Source organism: Falco naumanni, chromosome Z (genome assembly GCF_017639655.2).
Source record: "Falco naumanni isolate bFalNau1 chromosome Z, bFalNau1.pat, whole genome shotgun sequence".
Lineage (NCBI taxonomy): Eukaryota > Metazoa > Chordata > Aves > Falconiformes > Falconidae > Falco > Falco naumanni.
In genome coordinates, this window is record NC_054080.1 from 48840063 (window position 1) to 48861269 (window position 21207).

The 21207-nt window shown below is 42.7% G+C and overlaps 1 protein-coding gene across 4 annotated transcripts; it reads left to right on the top strand.

The window, feature by feature from the left end:
• Positions 1–2366: 2366 nt before the first annotated feature.
• Positions 2367–20906, top strand: HACD4 (3-hydroxyacyl-CoA dehydratase 4). 4 transcript variants are annotated; one of them, XM_040578934.1, is made up of 8 exons: positions 2367–2446; positions 4009–4128; positions 6241–6344; positions 7239–7366; positions 13542–13654; positions 16606–16712; positions 17458–17589; positions 18256–20906. In XM_040578934.1, the coding sequence occupies exons 2-8, from the start codon at positions 4022–4024 to the stop codon at positions 18336–18338; spliced, it is 774 nt and encodes a 257-aa protein (XP_040434868.1). In that variant the 5' UTR covers positions 2367–2446; positions 4009–4021; the 3' UTR covers positions 18339–20906. The 4 variants fall into 4 exon arrangements, with proteins under 4 accessions (XP_040434868.1, XP_040434869.1, XP_040434870.1 ...); XM_040578935.1 differs by having other exon boundaries at positions 7269–7366; XM_040578936.1 differs by lacking the exon at positions 4009–4128 and having other exon boundaries at positions 2409–2446.
• Positions 20907–21207: the final 301 nt, after the last annotated feature.

Here is a 21207-nt window from a genome sequence, read left to right on the forward strand (position 1 = left end):
TAAGTAATTTCTAGACATAAGTCTGTCTGCAAGAGAAGTAGCTGAAGTTGAGAAGAAAGTTTATTTTCCAAAAGTAAAAGATAGATTTTTTTTCCCAGGACCTATTCTAGTCTTCCCATATCCAGTTAACACACGTTCCAATAGTGTCATTTAACATTTGCTTTCCTCTGAATGTCTTTGTAGCTTGCAAAACTGTTAAATGTTTTAAGCATAAAAGTCTTTTTCTAAACCCTGTGTGCTTGGAAGCATTCCCACTTCCATCCAGACTAATAAAGGCTGATACCTCTTGTGCTAGTTACTGATCTTCCTTTCTCATACCCTTAGGCCATCACACTACAAAAACACCACTGCAAAGCACACAGCTAAAGAGACCTTACATGCATTTTCAACTGCAAGTTGAAATACAATTTTCATTTCAGAGAGGGATTTTTCTTCTGAACGGTGGATCCTAAGGGCTAGCATGAGGTCTGATTGGTCAGATCAACTACAACTTACTGGCTTCATTATATTCTACATCTCCCAAAGAAGAACTTGAATATCCATGTAATAGCGGATTTATAAACCCTGTACCTTGGCTCCATCACTGCAGTGCATTGCCACTCAAATAGATGTATTTATAATAGTATTATAGTTCAGGTCAGAAGTACACCTTTGAAGCAAATTTTTGCAACGCCTTGCTCCTCATCACAAGGCAGGCTTGGAGTGCACCAGCTTCATTCCTTTTGGAGGAGAACATCACTCCTTTTGCATGCCATCACACCAGGAGATCATTTTTTCCAGCGAGCACTGGGGACCTAGTCCACGGGGCCAGGCTGCTGTCAAAGAAAAGCCCTCAGAATGCTCCAGTGGTGGGTACCACCTCCTCAGCACTGGATGTTTTGCTCTCAAGCACCAGTGCAGGGGCCCCAGCATGGGGCAAGTCCCACGGCACAGCAGGCTGCAGGCTGCCAAGCCACCCCAGCTGCTCCCCCACCTCCTGTCAGGTTGTGCCACGGGGTGGCCAGGACCACCCAAGGGAACTGCTAACCAGCTCGCGAGCTCTTGCAGGTGCCCTTGCCATCTGTGGGAGATTTAACTTGGCAGCTGCCCACAAAAAGGATCTTGGACAGGACAAAGCTAGGTGAAATTTTGTTGCTTTTACGTATTGGCCTGATGTTTGAAAATAGCTGTTCTCCCTGCTGCTGGGTCTTGCAGTCATCAGCTCAACTCCTGGCAGCCTCAGTCAGCCAGTGGTCCTCCCAGAGGCACCAGTGTGGGAGCTGTTTCACAAGAGCTATGGGCTGAACCTTTCAGTAGCCATTTGTTTAACCCTTTATTTGGGACTGGTGTATTGTTTCCTCCTGAGAAAGAAAATACATTCTTTAGCCTAGAAAAAGGTGATGACATTTGAGCAGTAAAAGCAAGCTGCTCCACCAGCAGGAAAGCCAGGCATAACTGCATGACGCTTCTGCTAAAGTCCCAGATGGAAGATGATATAACCAGGAAAAATGCTGTCCCCCTGTGTTTGCCAGGGAGGCATTTGTCACCTCTCCAGGAGACCGCAGGCAGTGACTATGGTCTTTCCAGGAGCTCAACAACACTCACAGTAAGGATGAGATCCAGTAAAGCACATTTTATTCCCCAGACTTTTTGTACTTATGCGTAACATCCTATGTTCATTGTCTCCTTGGTGACTTCTTCAGTCATAGCATCAAATTTCACCTCCCACTGTAGGATGTGATGTGCTTTCAACATGAGTGCCAGTGGGAAAACGTGTTTATTGAGAGAAGGCAGTTTACAACATGTTACGGCATTCTTCTTCATCTGATTTATGCAGAGATACTCCAGACACTTAAGGGTAGAAGTAAACTAGGATGCACACATACATTTCCTCTGCCAGTAGAGCCCGTATTTCACAGAGGCATGAATAAAGAGACATTTCTAGATAAGAAGTGGAAGATTCTTTCCTCTATCTGAAATAATGTAAATTGCTCCTTTTATGCCATGTTCCCAGCCTTCCTTATCCTTGGCTTGCATCGCTAGCATTGTTGTAGTGCTGATGACTGAAACTGAAAAGAAAAACAAATTTTTAATTTTGCATTTCTCCTCTCCAGCAATACTTTGAAATATTGGTCTGGGTTAAGAGATAAAGTCAGTGGGATTTAGAGACTGGTTTACTAGTACGACAGCAAGAAACCAGTTCAGGCTACGTTAGGACAGGTTAGGCTAAGCTTGGCTAGGCTAGGCAGGGTAACGAGCAGGGCAAACGGAGTGCAAATATTTGGGGTTAGGAACTCCTTTCTCGGGAAGTGCAGCGCCGTTCCTGCGTAGTGCTACATGTGGTGACGTTGTGGGGTGGGGGAAGAGGGAAGAGGAGGGGTGATCTCCTCCGAACAGCTGTTGCAGCTGTAGAAAGAAAAAAGGAGAAAGATCAGGAGCAGCAGCAGCAATCCGACCCCTGCAACAGGTAATACCTCTTGAGCGCAGGTGATCTAGATGGCTCAAACGGGAAAAGGAATGGAAAAAAAAAGGGGGGCGGGATACGCCTGTGAGAGAAAAGTACATTTTTTGTGCTGGTTCTCGGCAGCATTCTTCCTGCAGCTTGTCACAGGGCTGGGAGGGTGAGGGTGTAGGAATCAGACCAGTATGACTTGAAAGGAAACCATGTCAGCAGAGGGGCTTTTCTAGCAGACCTTTCCTGCAGAAAAAAAAAAAAAAAAAAAAAAAAAAAAAAAAAAGAGAGAGAGAGAGAGAGAAAAAAGGAACATCGCTCTCTGGTTTCAGTGCAAGGCTTGCTTCCTCATGTGTGGCCAACCAGCATGAGCGCACGGAGAGGCAGCAGAGTGCAACAGCGCTGAAGGCAGGGAATTGCCCGGTTCATGCAGACCTGGGTGGGACCCCCCTGAGAAAGACCGGAGTGTGGCCTTCATCCTGGGACACCCAGCCAGACAAGGGCTGCCCCGAGCTGGGTGCCGCTGCTGTGCCGTCACCTTAGCTCAAGTGGGACACAGTCCTGACCACCCTTCAGACACTGAGGGCACCTACCTCTGTACTTACCTCAGATGACAGCTACCACAGAGACACACTGAAGACCTTCACGCTGAAAATAATAAAATACAACTGTGGAAGTATGTCAGGCTTTGCAAGCTAAAACTTTATCACTGGTAAAATCTCTGCTGGTGAATAAAAGGGAAAACAGGATGTTTGGGAGCATGCTGCTGTGTGTGCTAATTCTGAGTGGCCTTAGGTTCTGTCTAGTTTCCTAGGTTTTAATCCCAGAAGGAAAGCAGATAAAGTTTTCCATTGCACAAGGGTGATCCTAAATATGATGCATGCGTCCCTAGCACTTCAATGTATTGCTTATAGTATCAGCCACAGTAAGTCATGTGGACCTGGCAAATAAAACAGCACTGCTGCAGGACCCACATCTCTTTCTTCCTCTGGTCATCAATGCAGGCAGAGTACTGAAACGTGCAGTGCTCCCCCAGTGCCTTCACATGAAAGCAACTTGAAAGTGTTAAAGCACATCACACCACACGGAACAAATGCAGCAGCAAGCCCATTTTACAAGCCAGGCACCAGGGAGGCCAAGTGAGGTTTGTAAGGTCAGCCAGCAAGTCTGGGGCAGGCTCAGGAACTGAACAGCTACACGGTGGATTGCTAGTCAGCCTGTTACCTGCAAGGGTGCCGCAGAAGCAGGCTCTGCGAGCTGAATGTGGAATGATACCTGCTGTGAACTGAGGGGAGCAGGTAATGTAATGAAAGCCTGATTCTTCTGCCAGTGACTTTTCAAATAGAAACAGATGACTGAATTCTGTGTTGTGACAAAAAACTGCTAGAACAGTAAAATAAGTTATCCTCAGTCTCCTCCTGGTTATCTAGGTAAAGACATCAGCCTTTGGATAAGAAAGATATTAGAGATGTTACATTTCAGTTTCCTTCAATTACACTGAAATTGTCTTTTATTCTCTGCAGATTACTTCGCTTCTGTCGAAGTCTTCTGTTTAGTCATAGGTATCTTTTGTGCAGGGACTGACGCAGGATGAAAACCCACTTTGACATCAGGGCTGTTCCTTCACACAGCGGAGAGCATCACCAAATGAGGCAGCTGTACTGCTCGCAGCACTGGGGCTGGGATCAGTTCTCCAGGTAACATCTGCATGCTGTCCACCAGCACATCTCTACTCTTCATTGTGAACATGGGGCTCTCCATAAATGCCTACAGTGTGTATATGTATTGCCATATTGCCAAAACACTAGCATGAAGCCGTGTTTACAAATATTTCTTGGTTACGCCCCATTTAGGCAAGATTAAGCAGCTTAAGAATTGTAAAAACAACAATTTCCTAGCCAGCCAATGGAGGAAAAGTTTAGAAAATAAGCCCAGATCACTGGAAGACAAGTTCTCAGGATGAGAGACAGATGTAGCAAACTAAACTTGAGAAGGAGAGAAACCATATGCTCATCTTGCACCCCATGCAAAGCCCACGTGGCAATACCAGACCAAAGAGACTGGTGGTGGTGCTGGCTCAAGATTTTTACAACTGTTCCTGTAACTTTCATACCCACTACAGTAATTCCTATCCATCCAGTAATAAGGTTGTTTCTTAAATCAGAATGTTGATTTTTTTCCCTTTTTGTAATGTACGGTGAGTCATCTTTTTTTCTTACCACAAGAGCATACAAAGTGTCATTCAGTAACAAAACGGATGGGATTTGGGGTCAATATTTATAGACCTTAGTGAATTTTAGTTCAATTCTCTATCATACCTGTCCCAAAAGGAGTGTTCAGGGAATACAGTCCTTTGCCTGGGCCCTCATACGTCATATTTTCATGGGACACTTAAGTCTCTTGGAAGGTAAATTAAGCCAATAAATCTTTCTGTTCTTACAGAAATGTTTATATGAATAGCTGCCATCCTGTGTAACAGGAAGAAAGGAAGAATGTAATTTTCTATGACCTCCCTAGGATATACTTAGATTAAAAATTTAAAAGAACATTTTATCTAGATCAGTTTACAGATGTGTATATTGTTATTTACTGTCTTGGTCCAATGCTGGAAATGAAGTATATGCATTTATTGGGTATAGGTATTTCTCAACACAGAAAATCACTGTGTTTGTTAGTATACAGATACAAATGAAATGAAGTTTGATGGCAGAGACACATTGCATGAACACACTGGATCAAGGCGCAGCTTAAATAGATCTTACTACTTTTGGGGACAGGAAATTAGTTGAACACAGGAGATAAATTCTAGTACAAAATTAGTAAATTCATTTGCCCAGAAGGTAAACAATCCTTTTCATAGGTGGTGGACAAGTAAGCCTCTCTCTCCAGAATAAGTCAGAAGTAAATACATTTATAGGAAAGGGAAATTAAATAACTCCAGAGCCTATGAAGTTTTGCAAAAAGTCAGATTACCTATGACAATCGGGTTAGAATAGCTACAGAAGTTAGTCTGCTCCAACAGGAGAAGGTTCACTTTATTAAATGCAACTTGAAACACACAGGCTTTACAGAAAGGCAAAGACCCCAGTTTAATGTTCATCTGGAAAATCTGTAGAGCAAGTTGGTTAAAAAAGGGAAAGACAGATATCCATCCTTCAGGCTGCATCAAATAAAAGCAGACTGAACTGTGGCTTGCTTTCCCATTTCTTCAGCTACATTTTTATAAACACTATGCTGTCTGCTGGAGACACTGCAAATTCTTTGCATTGTACTTTAAGCTGTCTTCAGAGCATGCTAGAGGTATGTCTTCTGGGAAGAACAAGATAAAGCTCACCCAGATGCAGAAATCCTGAGGCTGGTGTCTGCTGGAGTCCGAGGCCCTCAGCAGGGTTGCGGCAGGTGGGACCCCAGCTGTCCCTTAAGTCTGGTCACACTGTGAAGGCAGAGCCAAGCCAAGGGGCTCAGGCTTGACGCCAGCACTCAATGGAGTGTCTTTGTCGGGCTACTTTTTTCTCTGGAGGCATAAGTTTCACTGTATGGCCACAAATCACCCTAATCACTGGTGGAAACTCAGAAAATTTTTCTAGGCATAATCTAGGTATACCAACAACGGAGCCTTTGACCCAGTAGGGAGAATACCATTCTGTGACCACTAACAGACACAGACGGTTTTCACTGACCTGTTTATGTTTCAGCTGTTTTCCTTTGATTTACTAGTATATCCAAAGAGGGTTCAGTTTCTACAGTTCAAAAAGTTTGAATGTTGTAGTAAGTCACACAGTTTGCTTTATCCACTTTATCCTTCACAGCTTTACCATGAACACCTACCTCTTTGTGTATGACTTAATGCAATTCTGTGGACATTCCTGGATATTTACAAATATGATCATCAGGTTCATGACATTTGGAAAAGGTAGGATTCCTTCTATATTCTCCTTAAACATCTTAAGAGGCAATGACACACAGACACATCAAATAGATGAAGTAAGGATTTAGGTGTATGTTCAATATAAGGGGCTGTATTTTCAACTGGAAAAACACTGTTTCTTCCATGAAACAGGATGAAAAAAATTACTAGTACCTACATTCTGCCTGTGTAACATCAGGAATGAAGCTCTTATTTTGCTAATGAGCTTTAATGTTCAGCAGCATGCTAGTAACGTTTGACTTAGACGTAGACCCAAATGTGACCAGGTCCAGTCATTACAGTGAACACTAATCTTATTAGCCACTAAAAGAGAATATATTTGTGGTTATTGCACATGACTATCTCCAAAAACATTACATGTTACTCTTTCTGTTGCCTGGGTTTATAACACAAAAATAGAAAACTAGTGACTGGAAATTTAAAATTATTTATAATGGTGGAGAGCTGTAGGTAGATAAAATAGCTGCTTTGTGGTCTACTTGTTTTGGGAAGTGCCATGGGTACAGATACAGGCAGGAAATCAACATCTTCTCATGTTTAGGTATTCCTCATACATTTCCTCAACGTTTCCTCATATTTACAAATATCCTAAAGTGATATCTCTAAACCAACATATTCTGCATGTTGGTCCCTGATGCATCAAGCATAGCGGATCCCATTCTTTTCCCAGCTTCCCACGCCTGTGCCAGAGCCATACACACAGAGTGGACTGCCTCCTCCCTGCCTCGAAGCTTTGCTTCTCCTACCCAAAATTTTGGTGCAGCATGAACTTTATTTCTTGTCATCTCCGGTGGTGACAAGGCAAGAGCAAACCCAGTAGTTGGTCCAGACTTTTACTCTATAACCACCTCTTAATTTTCCTCTTTGCTTTGCCTGTAGATTCATTGGCCGACACATTTTACTCCATAGGACTTGTAATGCGCCTTTGCCAGTTGTTATCTATATTGGAGATCCTACACATCCTCACTGGCATTGATAAAAGCCGCCTCTTCCCCAGGTTTTTGCAGGTAAGTCCATTTCTCAACACCCTCCTCCCAGGACCGACACATTTCAGACACGGCTGTCCCTGGGGACAAGCCCAGGTTGAACTATCCTGAATGGTCCACCTGCACCCTTCCTCAGGCAACCTGGCCCACTAATGGTTTGCTAACTGCAGGTCTTCAGCCCTCAGAGCCGGGCTGGGAAAGAGCCGCTCTCAACTTTTGTCTTTTTGAGTCAAACTAAGTAGTGAGTGCCCCATGCCCAGCCCACAACAGCAGGGACCTGGAAGACGTCCAGAGGAGTGGACATCTGCAGAAATGTGGCAGCCCCCATTTCTAGGGTGCCATAGGCAGCTGAGGATACCACCTCCACAGCCAACTTGTTTACAGCCAGAAGACAGCATTTTAGAGCCTATGTTTCAGTAGCTAATTATTTTCCATGCCATTTCCTCACTGACAAGTGTATATTTATTTTGGAGACAAGCATAAGACAAGATTTTGTGGGTTACCAAAGGGATGGCAATGAGAAATCCACCAGCACATCAAACCTCCTGAAACAGGGTTTGCTGGCAGACATGACATGTGGAAGGAAAAAAAATTAAGAAAGAGAAATTGAGGGACTGAAGAATTATTAATGCTGGGAGGGGAAAGAAAGGAGAATTGTCATATTTTTGCTGTAAGGGTCCCCGCCCTCTCAAACCCAGACGTGGACAAACTGTGGCAACATCCAGAGGTTCTGACACTCTTAGAGGGTTTACAGGGCGTATGTTCAGCTGTAGGCAGAAAATCAGCCACAAGATCAAGCGCTATAGCAGAAAACAAGATAATTCTCTGATATTTTTCTTAATACACTCTTGTTTTCTGTTGGGAGTAAATCTCAGGTTTTGGTATTAATGCATTGGGAAAAGTAAAAATTTTGACTTGAGTTTATCTTCAAACCTTTCCAATCCTTATTATTTGAATAATGGTGAAACTGGTATTGCTCTCAGCAGTCAGAAGGTAGAAGACTAAGAGTAGTTAGTTATGTTTTTAGTTTTCTGGATAGCCCATTTTTGTCAAATGACATTGCATGTGTTGAAAATGTTCCTCTTTTTCAACCTTCATTAGAAATTGACTAATACAGATCTCTGTTCTTATGCTGCCAAGCACGGTAGCAAATGAATCAAAATGCAATTAACTGTTTTTTCCCTGCCTAAATCTACATGTTTTTATACTAATCTGGGGGGGCAGGGAGGAAGTCTTCTATCCAACGTGTCATGTAACAAATCTCACGTCATCTCTTGGAGAGAAGAGCAGCCTGCTAATGCTAAGAGTCATTAAAGCAAGGCTTGTCCTGGCAGAGTTTACACATTCCCCAGCCCTGACATCGTCTGTTCCCTTCCTACCCAGGCTTACAGAAGCAGAGATCAGGAAGCCTGCACAAACACTGCTCTGTGCTGCCACAAAAGACACTAGATATGAAATGGATATTCTAAGCAAGAAAACCGTGGCTTTTCTTGGGCAGTGCAATTACTGCAGTGCTCTCCAGGCAGCGTGAGAAGGTGGGTCAGGGAAGGATAAGGCACTGTGACTCCAAATGTTTGCCTCACAAGAAAGATAGCTTTGGATCCTTACTTGGTTCTTTCCCCAAGTGTTCTCTCACTGCAAACACAACTCTCTTGCCCTGATGTTATCAGTAGACTCATGCTGTGCAAACAAGATGTACAAACTCTTTGGTATAGACTCTGCTTTCACTTGGGTTGCCCTGCTTTTATTGTGAGAGTGCAGGTTAAGCAGTTGTGTGCCAACAGCACTCCCATGTGCCTTGCCACAATTTGATCCCCGCCTTTTAGGAAAAAAAAAACCCAAAACCAAAACAAAACCCACATGTATTTTCCACAATGAACTGGGGAAAAGACGGTCAGGGATGCTCACCTTACTGCAGCCTACTGGACTACTGCACAGAGCACTGCAGTGATTGCACAGTGGCTGCCCTGTTCTGCGTCCCCACCCCTGTTGTGACTATAAGCTTAAAACATAACCTGAGGTGCATCCCTGAGGCCATGCACATGCGTACCCACTGTGAGGTTCATCTCAGGTGACCTCCAGGGTGAGAGAACAGGTGGCTCTCACCTTGAATAAAACAAGTTGTGAGAGCACCCCTGTGTTGGCTGGTTGTTGTGTAGGCGATTAGAGCAGAGACAAGATTTAAGCAGAGCTTGAATGCAGGATTTCTGACTAACATCCCATTTATCATGGTTTAGTAGCATTTACAAGGAACACTTTGAGATACACATTACAGTTAGTGGAACAACAAACTCAGAGGTGTTTTCTGGAAAAACCCATTCAGAATGGCTCCACTAAGGGACAAAGTCTCAGTCTGCCAAGCACCTGAGAAGGGTTGGGTGGCCAAGGCCAAGTCACAGGATGAAAGAAAGATGAGTCCTGTGTGATGGATGCTTTGGAGGAAGGGAAGACAAGGAAGGTCACAAAGTTGATGCAAAGGACTGTCTGTCAGGGTACTTGCAGCTTCAGTGATTGAGAGGACAGGAGAACATGTCACATTTCATTGCAGCTGCCAGAACAGAGGATAATGACATTTAAGTTGTATGGCCAGAGAGTAAAGGCTGACGGGACTGGTACTTTAGCAAGAGAGTAGGGAAGATGTAAGAAAGACTGGCATTTTTGCGAACACATGACCAGATCTTCATCCTGTGCAAACAGGATTGGATTTACCAGAATAGCAGCAATGTACCATGACTTTGTGATAAAACCATTAATTTTTAATTTAATCTAAATATTAAGTAGCACTTTTCTTACTTTTTTTTTTAAACATCCACTAAATAGAGGAGCTACGTAACGGTTTCAGGTATCAAGTATGATACTGCACAGTCACGGTTATTAAAAAATGGAAGTGAATGTGCTGCCTGCTCCTGCCCTAACCTCAGTCAGTCTAATTTGGTCTGTTTCACTTACTTGCTTCAAATGCCCAGGCTGCCTTGCGGAATTTTATGCCATTCTACAGAACCTGCTGTGTCCTGTGAGAGCCCCCGTGCTGGGAGAGGAAGGAAATTCCAGTTTGATTTTAATACAAAGAACAAGAAGGAATGAAAAATGAAACCTCTGTGTTTATCTTTTGTGAGGTGTCAGCCTATACTTCCTTTTTATGAACATGAAAACACGGGGCTTCTAGTTTTGCTTTTAAGCAAGACAGCAGCAACAGAGAATACCGTATTTTCATTCATGGAAGGACAGATGATCCATAGAAGAAAAAAGATGTGGCTGAGCAGCAGCACATCCTTTTTATCTATCTGTGTATATATATGTATGTGTGTATACATACATGTATATGTATGCATACATGTATGTGTGTGTATATATATATACAGACCCCTATATGTGTTAGGGGCACAATATATCAATGGACATTTACTGGTATCTGTTCTTCAGTAACACCCTGCCTGGCCACTTGCTGAGAAGGTCCCCAGCCTCTGACTAACCCCTGCACCTACCTTCGATTTGTGTGGATTACCTGAAGGTGAGAGTGCTACGGAAGGAAAGAGCACAATGTCTTGGGGAATAAAGGCGAACAGGCAGGCAACCTCCTGATTCACACAGAGAAGAGGTAGGATGACACTGTCTGTTCCCACGAGGACACCACAATTGCCCTGAGCAGCCAGGCTTGTGTCCTGCCCTGAAGATGTTCTCCAGAGCAAGGCCACAGGCACTTTTCAGTCTTGGCCTCTGACGGCTGCATTGTGCATCCCGTTGCTTGCTGGCTGAGACTGCAGCCTAAGAGGAAAAGATGACCTACAGGGGACCTGCTCTGTGTCGGTCTGGTCCCTTGCTCCTGCAGGTGATTAACCTACTTCACACAGTCTGATTACTGACTTCCAACACCTGCAATTAGTGAGGCTGAGCATCTCTGGTGCTCTCCTGATGGAGAAGATCCACTGAGCCCCAGCTGGGTGATACTCACTGCATCTTATGCATCTGCCTGTGCTCTGCAGAGCAACAGAAACCCACTCTTCCGCTCCCAGACCATGAGGCTGAGTTGTGGGTCTCTAGCCACTCCATCTCATCGGCCAGTGCTCATCCTTTTGAAGTTGGGGATGGCAGCTACCTACCTACTGCTTATCCTTCTATCTCACTGAAATGGATTCAGCTCCTGAACACTTGACCCATGATTTTTTCTGGCACTTTTCCACCAGCTGCCTCTTGAAGATGAAGTGACTGTTTGGAAAATATGCCAGCCCTCACCTCTGAAAACATGTCCATCTTTTCATTATCATGCTAAACCTTTGGTCTACAGGCGAGACAATTGCCTGTAGCATTCCCTGAAATCCCTCTCCTATTAACAACATTGCAGAACTCTCTCCCCACATCTCAGTCTGATTTCAGAGTTGGTAACAAAATGCCCACACCACCAATGCTGCACTCCTTTAACACCCTTCAACAGAACCTGAGTTAAAATTGTTTTATTTTATTTATTCTCTCCAGCACACAATCCCTTTCAATGTTCACATTGCTTCTACCTTTGTTTTGATTTCCCTCTTGTGATGGTTATCCCACCATGCTTCTCCTATCTCTGTTCTATCTGGTTTCAGATCCTGCATCAGTACTTCCAATTCCCCCATCTTCTTGGCAGGTTCCTCAGCATCACCATACCAACACAGGACTTACTACAGCTCACTCTCTGTTTTGTGGCCCATCTATAGAGAAGTCTGTTAACATCTGACCTTCGTAGAAATCAATCCCTCAGTTAGGGACCAATGGGATCAGCAGCACAAGATTAGAGTCAGGGCAGGGTGAGAGGTGACGAAACCATTTTTATTTGTTGTGGCCCCTCAGTGCTTTTAAAGATGAGGAACCAGAAACTTAGGGGATGGACATGCTGTCTTTCTGTATGAAAAATTGCTCTCATGTAATTTTGCTGAACAGTGAACTGGTGGCTGCTTTATCTGACAGATGGGGTTTGAAAAAAAAAGGTCTGTAGCCACAATGTTCCATGCAAGAACTCATAAACATTACGTGGCAAAACTACTGCACAAACCTGCTGAGAGGCAAGTTCTTATCTGTTTAAAGCAGAAGTAAAAGGAAGGGGGAAACAAGTGAAGAAGTGTGCATTTGTAAAACCCACCATGGTAACCTATTTTCATTTCATGACTTTTCACTGATTTGACATCTTTGTAAAACATCATAAAAGCATTAAACCTATGGTACCTTATGGAAGAGATGGCAGTGGGTATAAAAAAAAAACCAATAAAGCTATACTGATTCATACCAACTGAATACATGCATATTTTCTCCTTCAACACTTTTAAAATAAGAGTATAAATCAGAGTAAACCGGTATCATTCCGGGAAGAGTTTCACAAGCAACTGTTGGCAATACTGAATACTATTTATTTTACAGGGCAAGGCATGGATACTGATAAGAAACTTGTCCAAGAAAGCTGCAAAGACACACTTGTTTTTAATTTCATGAGCTTTAATACTGCCAAAGTATTTTTTGAAGGGAGACACTGCCTGTTTAATCCACTTTGATATCTTTTAATTTGTGAAGGCATACCTTGTGCGTTGGATAAGGTTCAACCACTAGAAATATGTTATGACATAAATATTACGGCAATAATTCACATTCACTACAAGCTCAAAGCCACTTCTCCTAGACAGGAAAAAGGACAGAAAAATATGAAATCCTGCTTTTTCTCCTCGTTTCTGCAAATCGTACAGGACACAGATCCCCTGGGATGCAGATCTTTGAGCTATGGAATGTGGAGCTGCAATTATGAGATTAGTACTGCCCATTACACCACCCACCCAAGGGCCCTCTGTATCCCCCCACATGCAGCCTACAAGGAAGGAAGCTTAGCCCTGCCAGCCCTCCAGGCACCAGGCCACAGTGGGAGACGTCCTTGCTCCCATGACCTCAGCCAGCTTATTCACTGGTTTCCTGGGCTACAAACCCAAGTTGTCCCTGTTGGCAAGCAAACCTCCACCCTTACCATAGCAGATCTGTGATGCTGCAACCAAGTTTCCAGTTTCCCAAGCTGGAGGCAAATGAGGTCTTGAACAGAAGCTGTGCAAGAAGCAAAAAGTTCACTGTAGCATTTGTGTAAAGCAAACTGAATTCACCTGTGGCCTCGTATTTTGCCAAAATGGCACATAAATGAGAGCTATAGAAGGTACTACCTGAATTCACTATTCTTTTTTCTTTTCAGATCACCGAGAGAATAATTGTTTTGTTTGTCGTGATTAACAGTCAGGAAGAAGTTCAAGGGAAATACATTGTGTGTGTTTTATTTTTCCTTTGGAATATCCTAGATGTGGTCAGGTAAGGACTCAATAGTGAAAACATGAAGGGAAAATGGGTCGTTCTTGGGAGCAGAACCCCACTCCCCTTGTGCTGCAGGCTCAATTCATTATTTTGAAATTGGTAGAAAAACATATTATCCATTTTAAATAAAACCTTGGACCTTGTAAGCTACTGTCATGGTTTAACCCCTGCCAGCAACTAAGTATCACACAGCCATTCACTCACTCCCTTGCCACCCCCCTACCCGCCCCCCCCCCCCTGCCTCAAGGGACAGGGAGGACAATTGGGAAAAAGGAAGTCATGGGTTGAGATAAGAACAATGTAATGATTGAAACAAAATAGAATATAGTAACAAATTGTAATGAAAAGGAGAGAGAGGGAGAGAAGAATAAAACCCAAAGGTGAAAAATACAAGTGACACACAACAGAACCGCTCACCACCCGCTGACCGATGCCCAGCCAGTCCCCCAGCAGCGATCGGCAGCCCTAGGCCAACTCCCCCCACTTGATGTACTGACTGTGACGTTCTATGGCACGGAATTGCCCCTTTGGCTAGTTGGGGTCAGCTGTCCTGGCTGTGTCCCCCCCTGGCTTCTTGTGCACCTGCTCACGGGCAGAGCATGGGAGACTGGAATGTCACTGACTTAGAATAAGCACTACTTAGCAACAACTAAAACATCAGTGTGTTAGCAAACTTAATTCTCATACTAAATCCAAAATACAGCTCTGTACCAGCTACCAAGAAGAAAATTAACTCTATCCCAGCCAAAGCCAGGACAGCTACTTACTGATTTTTACAAAAACCCACATAGTTGAGAGGCAAAGCGACTTACAGTAAGGCAGCACCAGCAGAAATTCTTACTGAGACAGAAATTCTGGGTTAACTGCACTGTGCTTTCCAAAAAGCCAAAAGATCCTGCTGAAGAGACTGAGAATTCTGATGTGTCACACCACAGGGACAACCCATGTGAGGCAAAATGGATAGGAATACAACTCGGGATTTTTATCTCAAAAATTTTCAGTGCTGGAAGGTTACCAGTATCTCCCTGTGGTAAAAGTGTAACGGTGAAAATTCAACATTACTGACTTTTGCATTGATATCTAAGTCAGTAACATTTCTCAAATGTAACTGAAATCTCTATGGACCTCATTTTGTAAACTTAGAGCAGGGAAGACATATGGAATCAAGAAGCATTTTAACAAGGCATAGCCCTCATGACAAGCTCTGTATGGGAGCAAAAATTTTTCCTTTATAATTTTTCTTTCTGCTAAAATAGCTTTCTGCTATTTTAAATTAAATTCTTTGGGGACTGACTGGGAAATATGGATTTAGGCAGAAAGGAAATGTATGCTATAAGAGACCTGGAAAAGTAAATGTCAGGTAGGATTGATAAAGATTTTAAGTCAGCTTCAGAGTATTCGTACTACATGTGTTAATAAACTGCTACTTGTTTTAATTATTTGCACTGTTGCTCCATCCCATTTCTTTTTGAAGTTTGTAAAGCTAAAACAGTAGAACCTCATCTCAAATGAAAGGGTTCTGTGCCATTGGAGAAAGGCCAAAATTGTTAACAATATTGGCTGTAAAGTCCTGTCAGTGCTTAATAGTCCTATTTTCTATCATTGCTAAAGAACACAGTCCAGCATTGCATCAATAACAGCAGCTGTTAATAGGTAAGATACTGTGGTCTATAGCAGCAAACGACCAATTCAAATAATAATGTGTAACACAACTCATACAGATTTACAATTCTTACCTGGTATCTGTGCCACGTCCTAGCATCTCAAAGAAGCAGCCACACCTCTAAGTGTACAGGAATCTATCCCATTCCTTAGCCGACTGCTCTTGAAGTATTACAAGTTCTTCAGGGATATAAATATCCTGTGCACTATGGCTAATGACACACTGACAGCAAATTCTGCAAGGTTTTCTGCAACTGATCTTTCTTGCTTACACCATAAACAACCCAAGAAGGTATACAAAGAAGGAGTAGCTATTTCCTTTTTGTACTGGGTTGAGATTATGCCTTAAGAGCAATACTAATAAAAAAACGGAGACAATCCTGAGGTTGCAGAGGGTGAACTTGAGAGAAGATGGTACATTTATAGCCTATCAAGACTTCTACAGTCCAGGTATGATGCAATATTAATCAAATGAGTTAATAAGAAGGGAATACAGAAAATTTGTTTAATGCTGGTCCCACCTGTCAGAAACAGTTCTGGCTAACATTGGCTTAAAAATCCTTATTTTCGTATCTCCAGCAAGACCACAGGGCAAAAAGCCTTTCAGCTGACGAAAAATGCGATCAGACCTGTTTCTCCACTGTCTGGAAAGCTGCCATACCACTTTTAGGTCAAACTAGGTAGGATTAGCTCACCCTTGGAGACTGAAGTTGTAGGCACTCTGGTCTCCCAGCGAGCAACAGTAACAGCCACAGTAAGAATAAAACACTGCAATACACTGGAATGCAACTGCTTTTTTTTGCATCTACTACCCATTCTGAGGTCCAGGGGAGGGGCAGCCATATTACAGAAGGTTAAGTACCTGCGATTACCTTGCTGTTTAGCCTCCTCAAGCAGTGGTTTAGCTAGTACAGCTGTCATAAATCAGTATTTTCTCAGTCCCAAACAAGTCACATTCTGCCTGCCCTCCTCAGTTGTAGCATCCCTATCTGAAATCCATTTTCTGATGGCCCAATATGAAATCCTGCTGGTTTCTGATAAAGTCTTCTGGCTAGAGGGCTGTATTTCTGCCTGCCTCTTCTAGGGTAGCACCACAGACAGCCCTTCTGAAACAATGAACCATCTACTTTCAGACATCAATTACAGCCTGAACAAAACTGTTGCAGTATGGCACTGAAATTTTCTCAGACAGGCAGCTCCAAGCTCTTCTGCTATTCCCTTGGATTTTCCAACAATTTCTCTTGAAAGACAAAAGCTCAGTCCCTCTGCTGTTCCTCTTGCTGCAGGTACACTTACGACATGTTAGCAAGGATGGGAATATACTACCTACCACTGACATGGCTCAACTTCTCACTGTGCATCCCGCTCTATCCCCTTTCAGTTCTGGCTAAAGGTAAGGAGATGGGAAAGGTACCAATGAATTGTTTCCTTAACCTTCTTCAGCAAAGTCTGTTCAGTTCAATTGTCAACTATGTTTAAGGTATTTCTTTTTGTGTTCCCAAAGTAGTCGTAAATGTTTATGTACTCTCATATTACCCTGCACGTCACCTACCTTTTCCTTTTCCATACTTTTTTCCTGAACCAGAGCTCTCTTGGTTTTTTGTTTGGGTTTTTTCTTGGTTTGTTTTTCTTTTTTGGGGGGTGTTGGTGTTTGTTTTGGTGTTTGGTTTTTTTTTGTTTTTGTTTTTTTTTTTGGTGTTTTTTTTTTAACTGTATGGGAAAATGTTCATTTTTCTGGGTAAAGCAGGAAAATACCCCCACAGAAGACACACGGATTCACCCATTCCAGAATGACCACATTAGACATGAAGTCCCAAAGGTACCTTCACTCCCACTGAGGCCATACTTAGCAGCTTATCATATTACACCAGGAAGCGTGCCCACCAAGACTGTATTGAAAGCAGTGACAGAACTTATTATTGAATAGGAAACTCCAGCTAATTCTAGTATTAACAGCAATTAGCACCTCATACCTACAAAACTGAACTCAAGTAGAAAACATGTGCATATGCATACAAATGACATGTTAAATTCAGCATATAATATACCTATCTGTGTCTTTAAGCTGACTTTTACATGAAGCTTTTTGATGATCTTCCATCTCCTTTTGATTAAAGATTTACCATGTTATTTTACAGCATTTGCAATCTGTGTATCACTGCCTTATTTTGAATCTTTTGGCACATACTCCATCAAGCTACCATTTCCATTCACCTTCTCAATCTACTTCCCCTATGTTCTGAAAATGTACCTGCTAGTGCTCTTTGTAGGTAAGTATCTCATATTCCAGAAAGCTGGGTCTCAACACAACTGGGATGCCTATGGCAACAAAAAACCCAAATCAGTGTAGCTGAAATCATCACCAGCTGTTTCAGTTTCCTATGTCTTCCAAATACATATAATTGAATTTGCAAGAGACAATGTGTGAGGCATAAAATTACAAAATAAAAATACAAAAAATTGCTTCAGTGATCCTGGTTTTACAGCTTCTTACTGAAGTTTGCCTTATTTTTTTTTCTAAAAATATCAACTCCCATTTGATCATACTCTCATGCTGTGCAAGCCCTCCTGACTCATCCTCCTAACTGGTATGACAAGTTGTATCTAAATTAAGACTTGTACGGTTTGATTATCCAAGGGGGTGAGAAAAAGAGCCCACCCCAAAACCTGCATGCAAATAGAGCCCCTCCTTCTCAACAAAATACTTCTGAAAAATGTGAACTGAATTAGGCTGCATTACAGCCAAGTCTTCATTCTAACATTGGCTTTAACACTAATTTGATGGATCTCACGTTGATGCAGCATTCTGTTCTTAAGTGTATGGAAGGAACTGCGCAAGGTTGCCAGATGAAGGCTTATACTGTTCCTTCTAAATGAACTGAAGACACTTTGGACTCTACTCCCTTGTTCTTATACCGTTTTGTGTTTTGATTTAGGTATGTGCTTTATCATCCAGAACCTCTTCTCTGAAAGGAAGGTACACCTAGGAACAGGCAACATCAAAAAGAAAAGAAACTAAGTTGGTATTTTGTTTGGAAACAAGAAATATGTTCCCATTGGGTTGCTGCATATCACAGGTTAAAAAGAAATAAGACAAATTTCAATGCAAACCTTCTGTCTGCATGCACATTATGTGGCTGTATAGAATTTTCAGAAAAGGCAGGACTGTCTAATGCCCCTTAAAAATGAAGCAGCTTAAAATAACTAGTTACTTTTGAAAAGTTTTAACTTCAAAGAGCAAGTATTTTGAAAATGAATATATTTTTTCGAAGATATATTAGAGAACTCTGAAAAAAACTGTAAAGTACCTCCACTCACAATCACACTAACAACCTTCATTTTGGTGTTAATTCTTGCCTCATTACCAACAGATATTTAGTAATGACAATACCATTTAATCTAGAAGATTATTTTATATTAGGCCTTATATATATAAATGATAAATTGGCTAGAACTGAAATCTCTCAAGAAGCAGAAGCTGTATACTTTGCAATCTGTGACAGTCACATACCAATTAGCCGCAGGCATTCACCAAGGATCCCTCACATTCTGGCCTAACCTTCACTTTTCCAAACAAGATTCCAGAAAATGCAGTGAAACCACAAAGGTAAGGCACTCATCTACTAGGTATTCAAGGGGACATTTAAGGGTCCGAAGTAAAAATTTGTCTGGCAGAGATTAAGAATCTCTCCCCACAATGATCTTCTTCCATGGAGAACAGCAGACAGATATGCAAAGTCTGATGTAGGCAGGCCAAATAAATATTGTTCTTTAAAGGGAAGTGAATGACTGTCAAAAGCCACGCGCAAAACTCTAGCCATTTTACTCAAGTTTGTCAACAGCTCCTCATACTTCTGTAGAACTATCTATGAGAATGCAGCTATAACACAGTCTCTCCAAAAGTTGAGAATGAAGAACAGGGACAGCAACCTAGTGGACTGTACAGGCAAAAATGTACAGGTAACTGCTTAGAGGCTGGCAAGGGCTTTTCTGATCTTTCATCCGTATCAATTATCACCTGCATTTGAATTCAAGCAAGTGGAGGAGAGAAGTGAGGCTATTTTTTTGAGCTTGACTGAAAACGGGGGGGAGAGGGAAGAAAGATACTAGTTGGAGGGAAGGTAATATTTTAAGCGAAAATGAACACTAAGACAACATGAAGAGGCTCTTTGCCTGTATGACTTTCTAAACATGCAGCATAAGAGGAAAGGGTATAAGGAAAGAGTGAAGCTGAACTCAATTGTTAAGAAAGGTCACCTACTGTGACTTCTATTTATTTAACATATGTGGCAGACAATGCCTGCAGACTATTGTGACCACTGGAGTATTTGCAAACATAAGCAACAAGGTCAGGCATACAATAGTATGGGTCAGCCCCGGGTTTTGTTTTTTTCTTTTGAAAGCGCTGCAAACAGAGGTAGGAATTCGGAACGATATTAGAGAAACAGAAGTACTTCCACCTTGGACTTATGCCTGACCCAAAATGATGAGAGTGACAAGTGTGGACAACACGAAAAAAGTACAGAGCAGCTGAATAGGATGACAGCTTTAAAGAATAGAGCCAGAATAAGACCAGTCCACATCAAACCACTGTACAAAATGCTGAAGGTGAAACATGGATGTTTTCCCCCTGGGAAATTCAATCTAATGTGTTTGTCATCAAACTGCCTGGAGCTAACATACCGTGTAGGAGGAAACATGACCTACGATATTGTATTGTGTCTACAAGGCAAGGCTTTGGCACTGGGGAAGCTGCAGGGATGGCCTCTATGAGAAGCCAGGGGCTTCCCCCATGCCAGACACAACTGCTTGCAGCCAGCTCCAAAATAGAGCCACCGCACCGCGGGGCACTGCTGAGCCAAACGGCCAAGCTGATGGCACCTCTGTGAAAATGTATTTTAAGAAAAGGTAAAAAATGCTACACAGCAGTGGTGAGAGAGAAGAAGAAACATGTAAGAGAAATAGCTCTGCAGATACCAAGGTCAGTGGGGAAGGAGAAGAGGAGGTGCTCCAGACACTGCAGCAGATTTCCCTGCAGCTCATGGAGAAGACCATGGTGAAGCGGGCTGTCTCTCTGCAGCCCACCGAGGACCACACCAGACAAGATAATCACACTGCAGCAGATGGATGTGTCCTAAAAGAAGCTGCAGCCCATGGAGAGCCCACACAGGAGCAAGATCCTGGCAGGAACTGTGGCCCATGAGGAACCCACACTGGAGCAGCCTCTTCCAGATGGACTGTACCCCATGGAAAGGACCCATGCTACAGCAGTTCTTAAGAGCTGCAGCCCATGAGAAGGAACCATGCTGGACCAGTTCATGGAGGACTATATCCCATGGGAGGGATCCCATGCTGGCACAGGGGACCAGTGTGAAGCGGAACAAGCAGCAGAGATGATGGCTTATGAACTGTCTGCATCCCCCATTCCCTCCCCACCCTGGACTGCTTGGGGAGGGAGGAGGCAGAATAGTCAGGAATGGGTGAAGTTGAGCCTAGGAAGAAGTGAGGGGTGGGCCAAAGGTGTTTTTAGTTTTGTCTTTGTTCTCACTATTTACAATTGGCAATAAATTACTCTTCCCCAAGTCAAGTCTGGTTTTGTGACAGTAAATGGTAATTGAAAGTGGTTATAAATCTCTTTAGGAACAGAAAGGTATCTGGCTACTGCATCTGCCTGACATTTTAAAAAACACTAGTTTCAGCACAGCCTATATATTGTGAGATTGAATTAATAAATATATGAAACACACACAGTGTGGAAAATAAATTATACCTAAGTGCTACACACAGAAAAACCCAAACAATTATCTCTTCTGTTTGCCCACAGAACAGCTATGCTGGAGTCACAAGAACTTGTCCAACCAGTATCTTCACTACTAGCTTCCTTTGCT

What these genes read in the sequence shown, in the direction of transcription:
- HACD4 (XM_040578934.1), top strand. Translation starts at nt 4,022, where the DNA reads ATGAAAACCCACTTTGACATCAGGGCTGTTCCTTCACACAGCGGAGAG. An exon ending in GTTCATGACATTTGGAAAAG is followed by an intron (nt 6,345 to 7,238) that starts GTAGGATTCCTT and finishes CTTTGCCTGTAG; the next exon opens with ATTCATTGGCCGACACATTT. An exon ending in CCTTTCAGTTCTGGCTAAAG is followed by an intron (nt 16,713 to 17,457) that starts GTAAGGAGATGG and finishes GTTATTTTACAG; the next exon opens with CATTTGCAATCTGTGTATCA.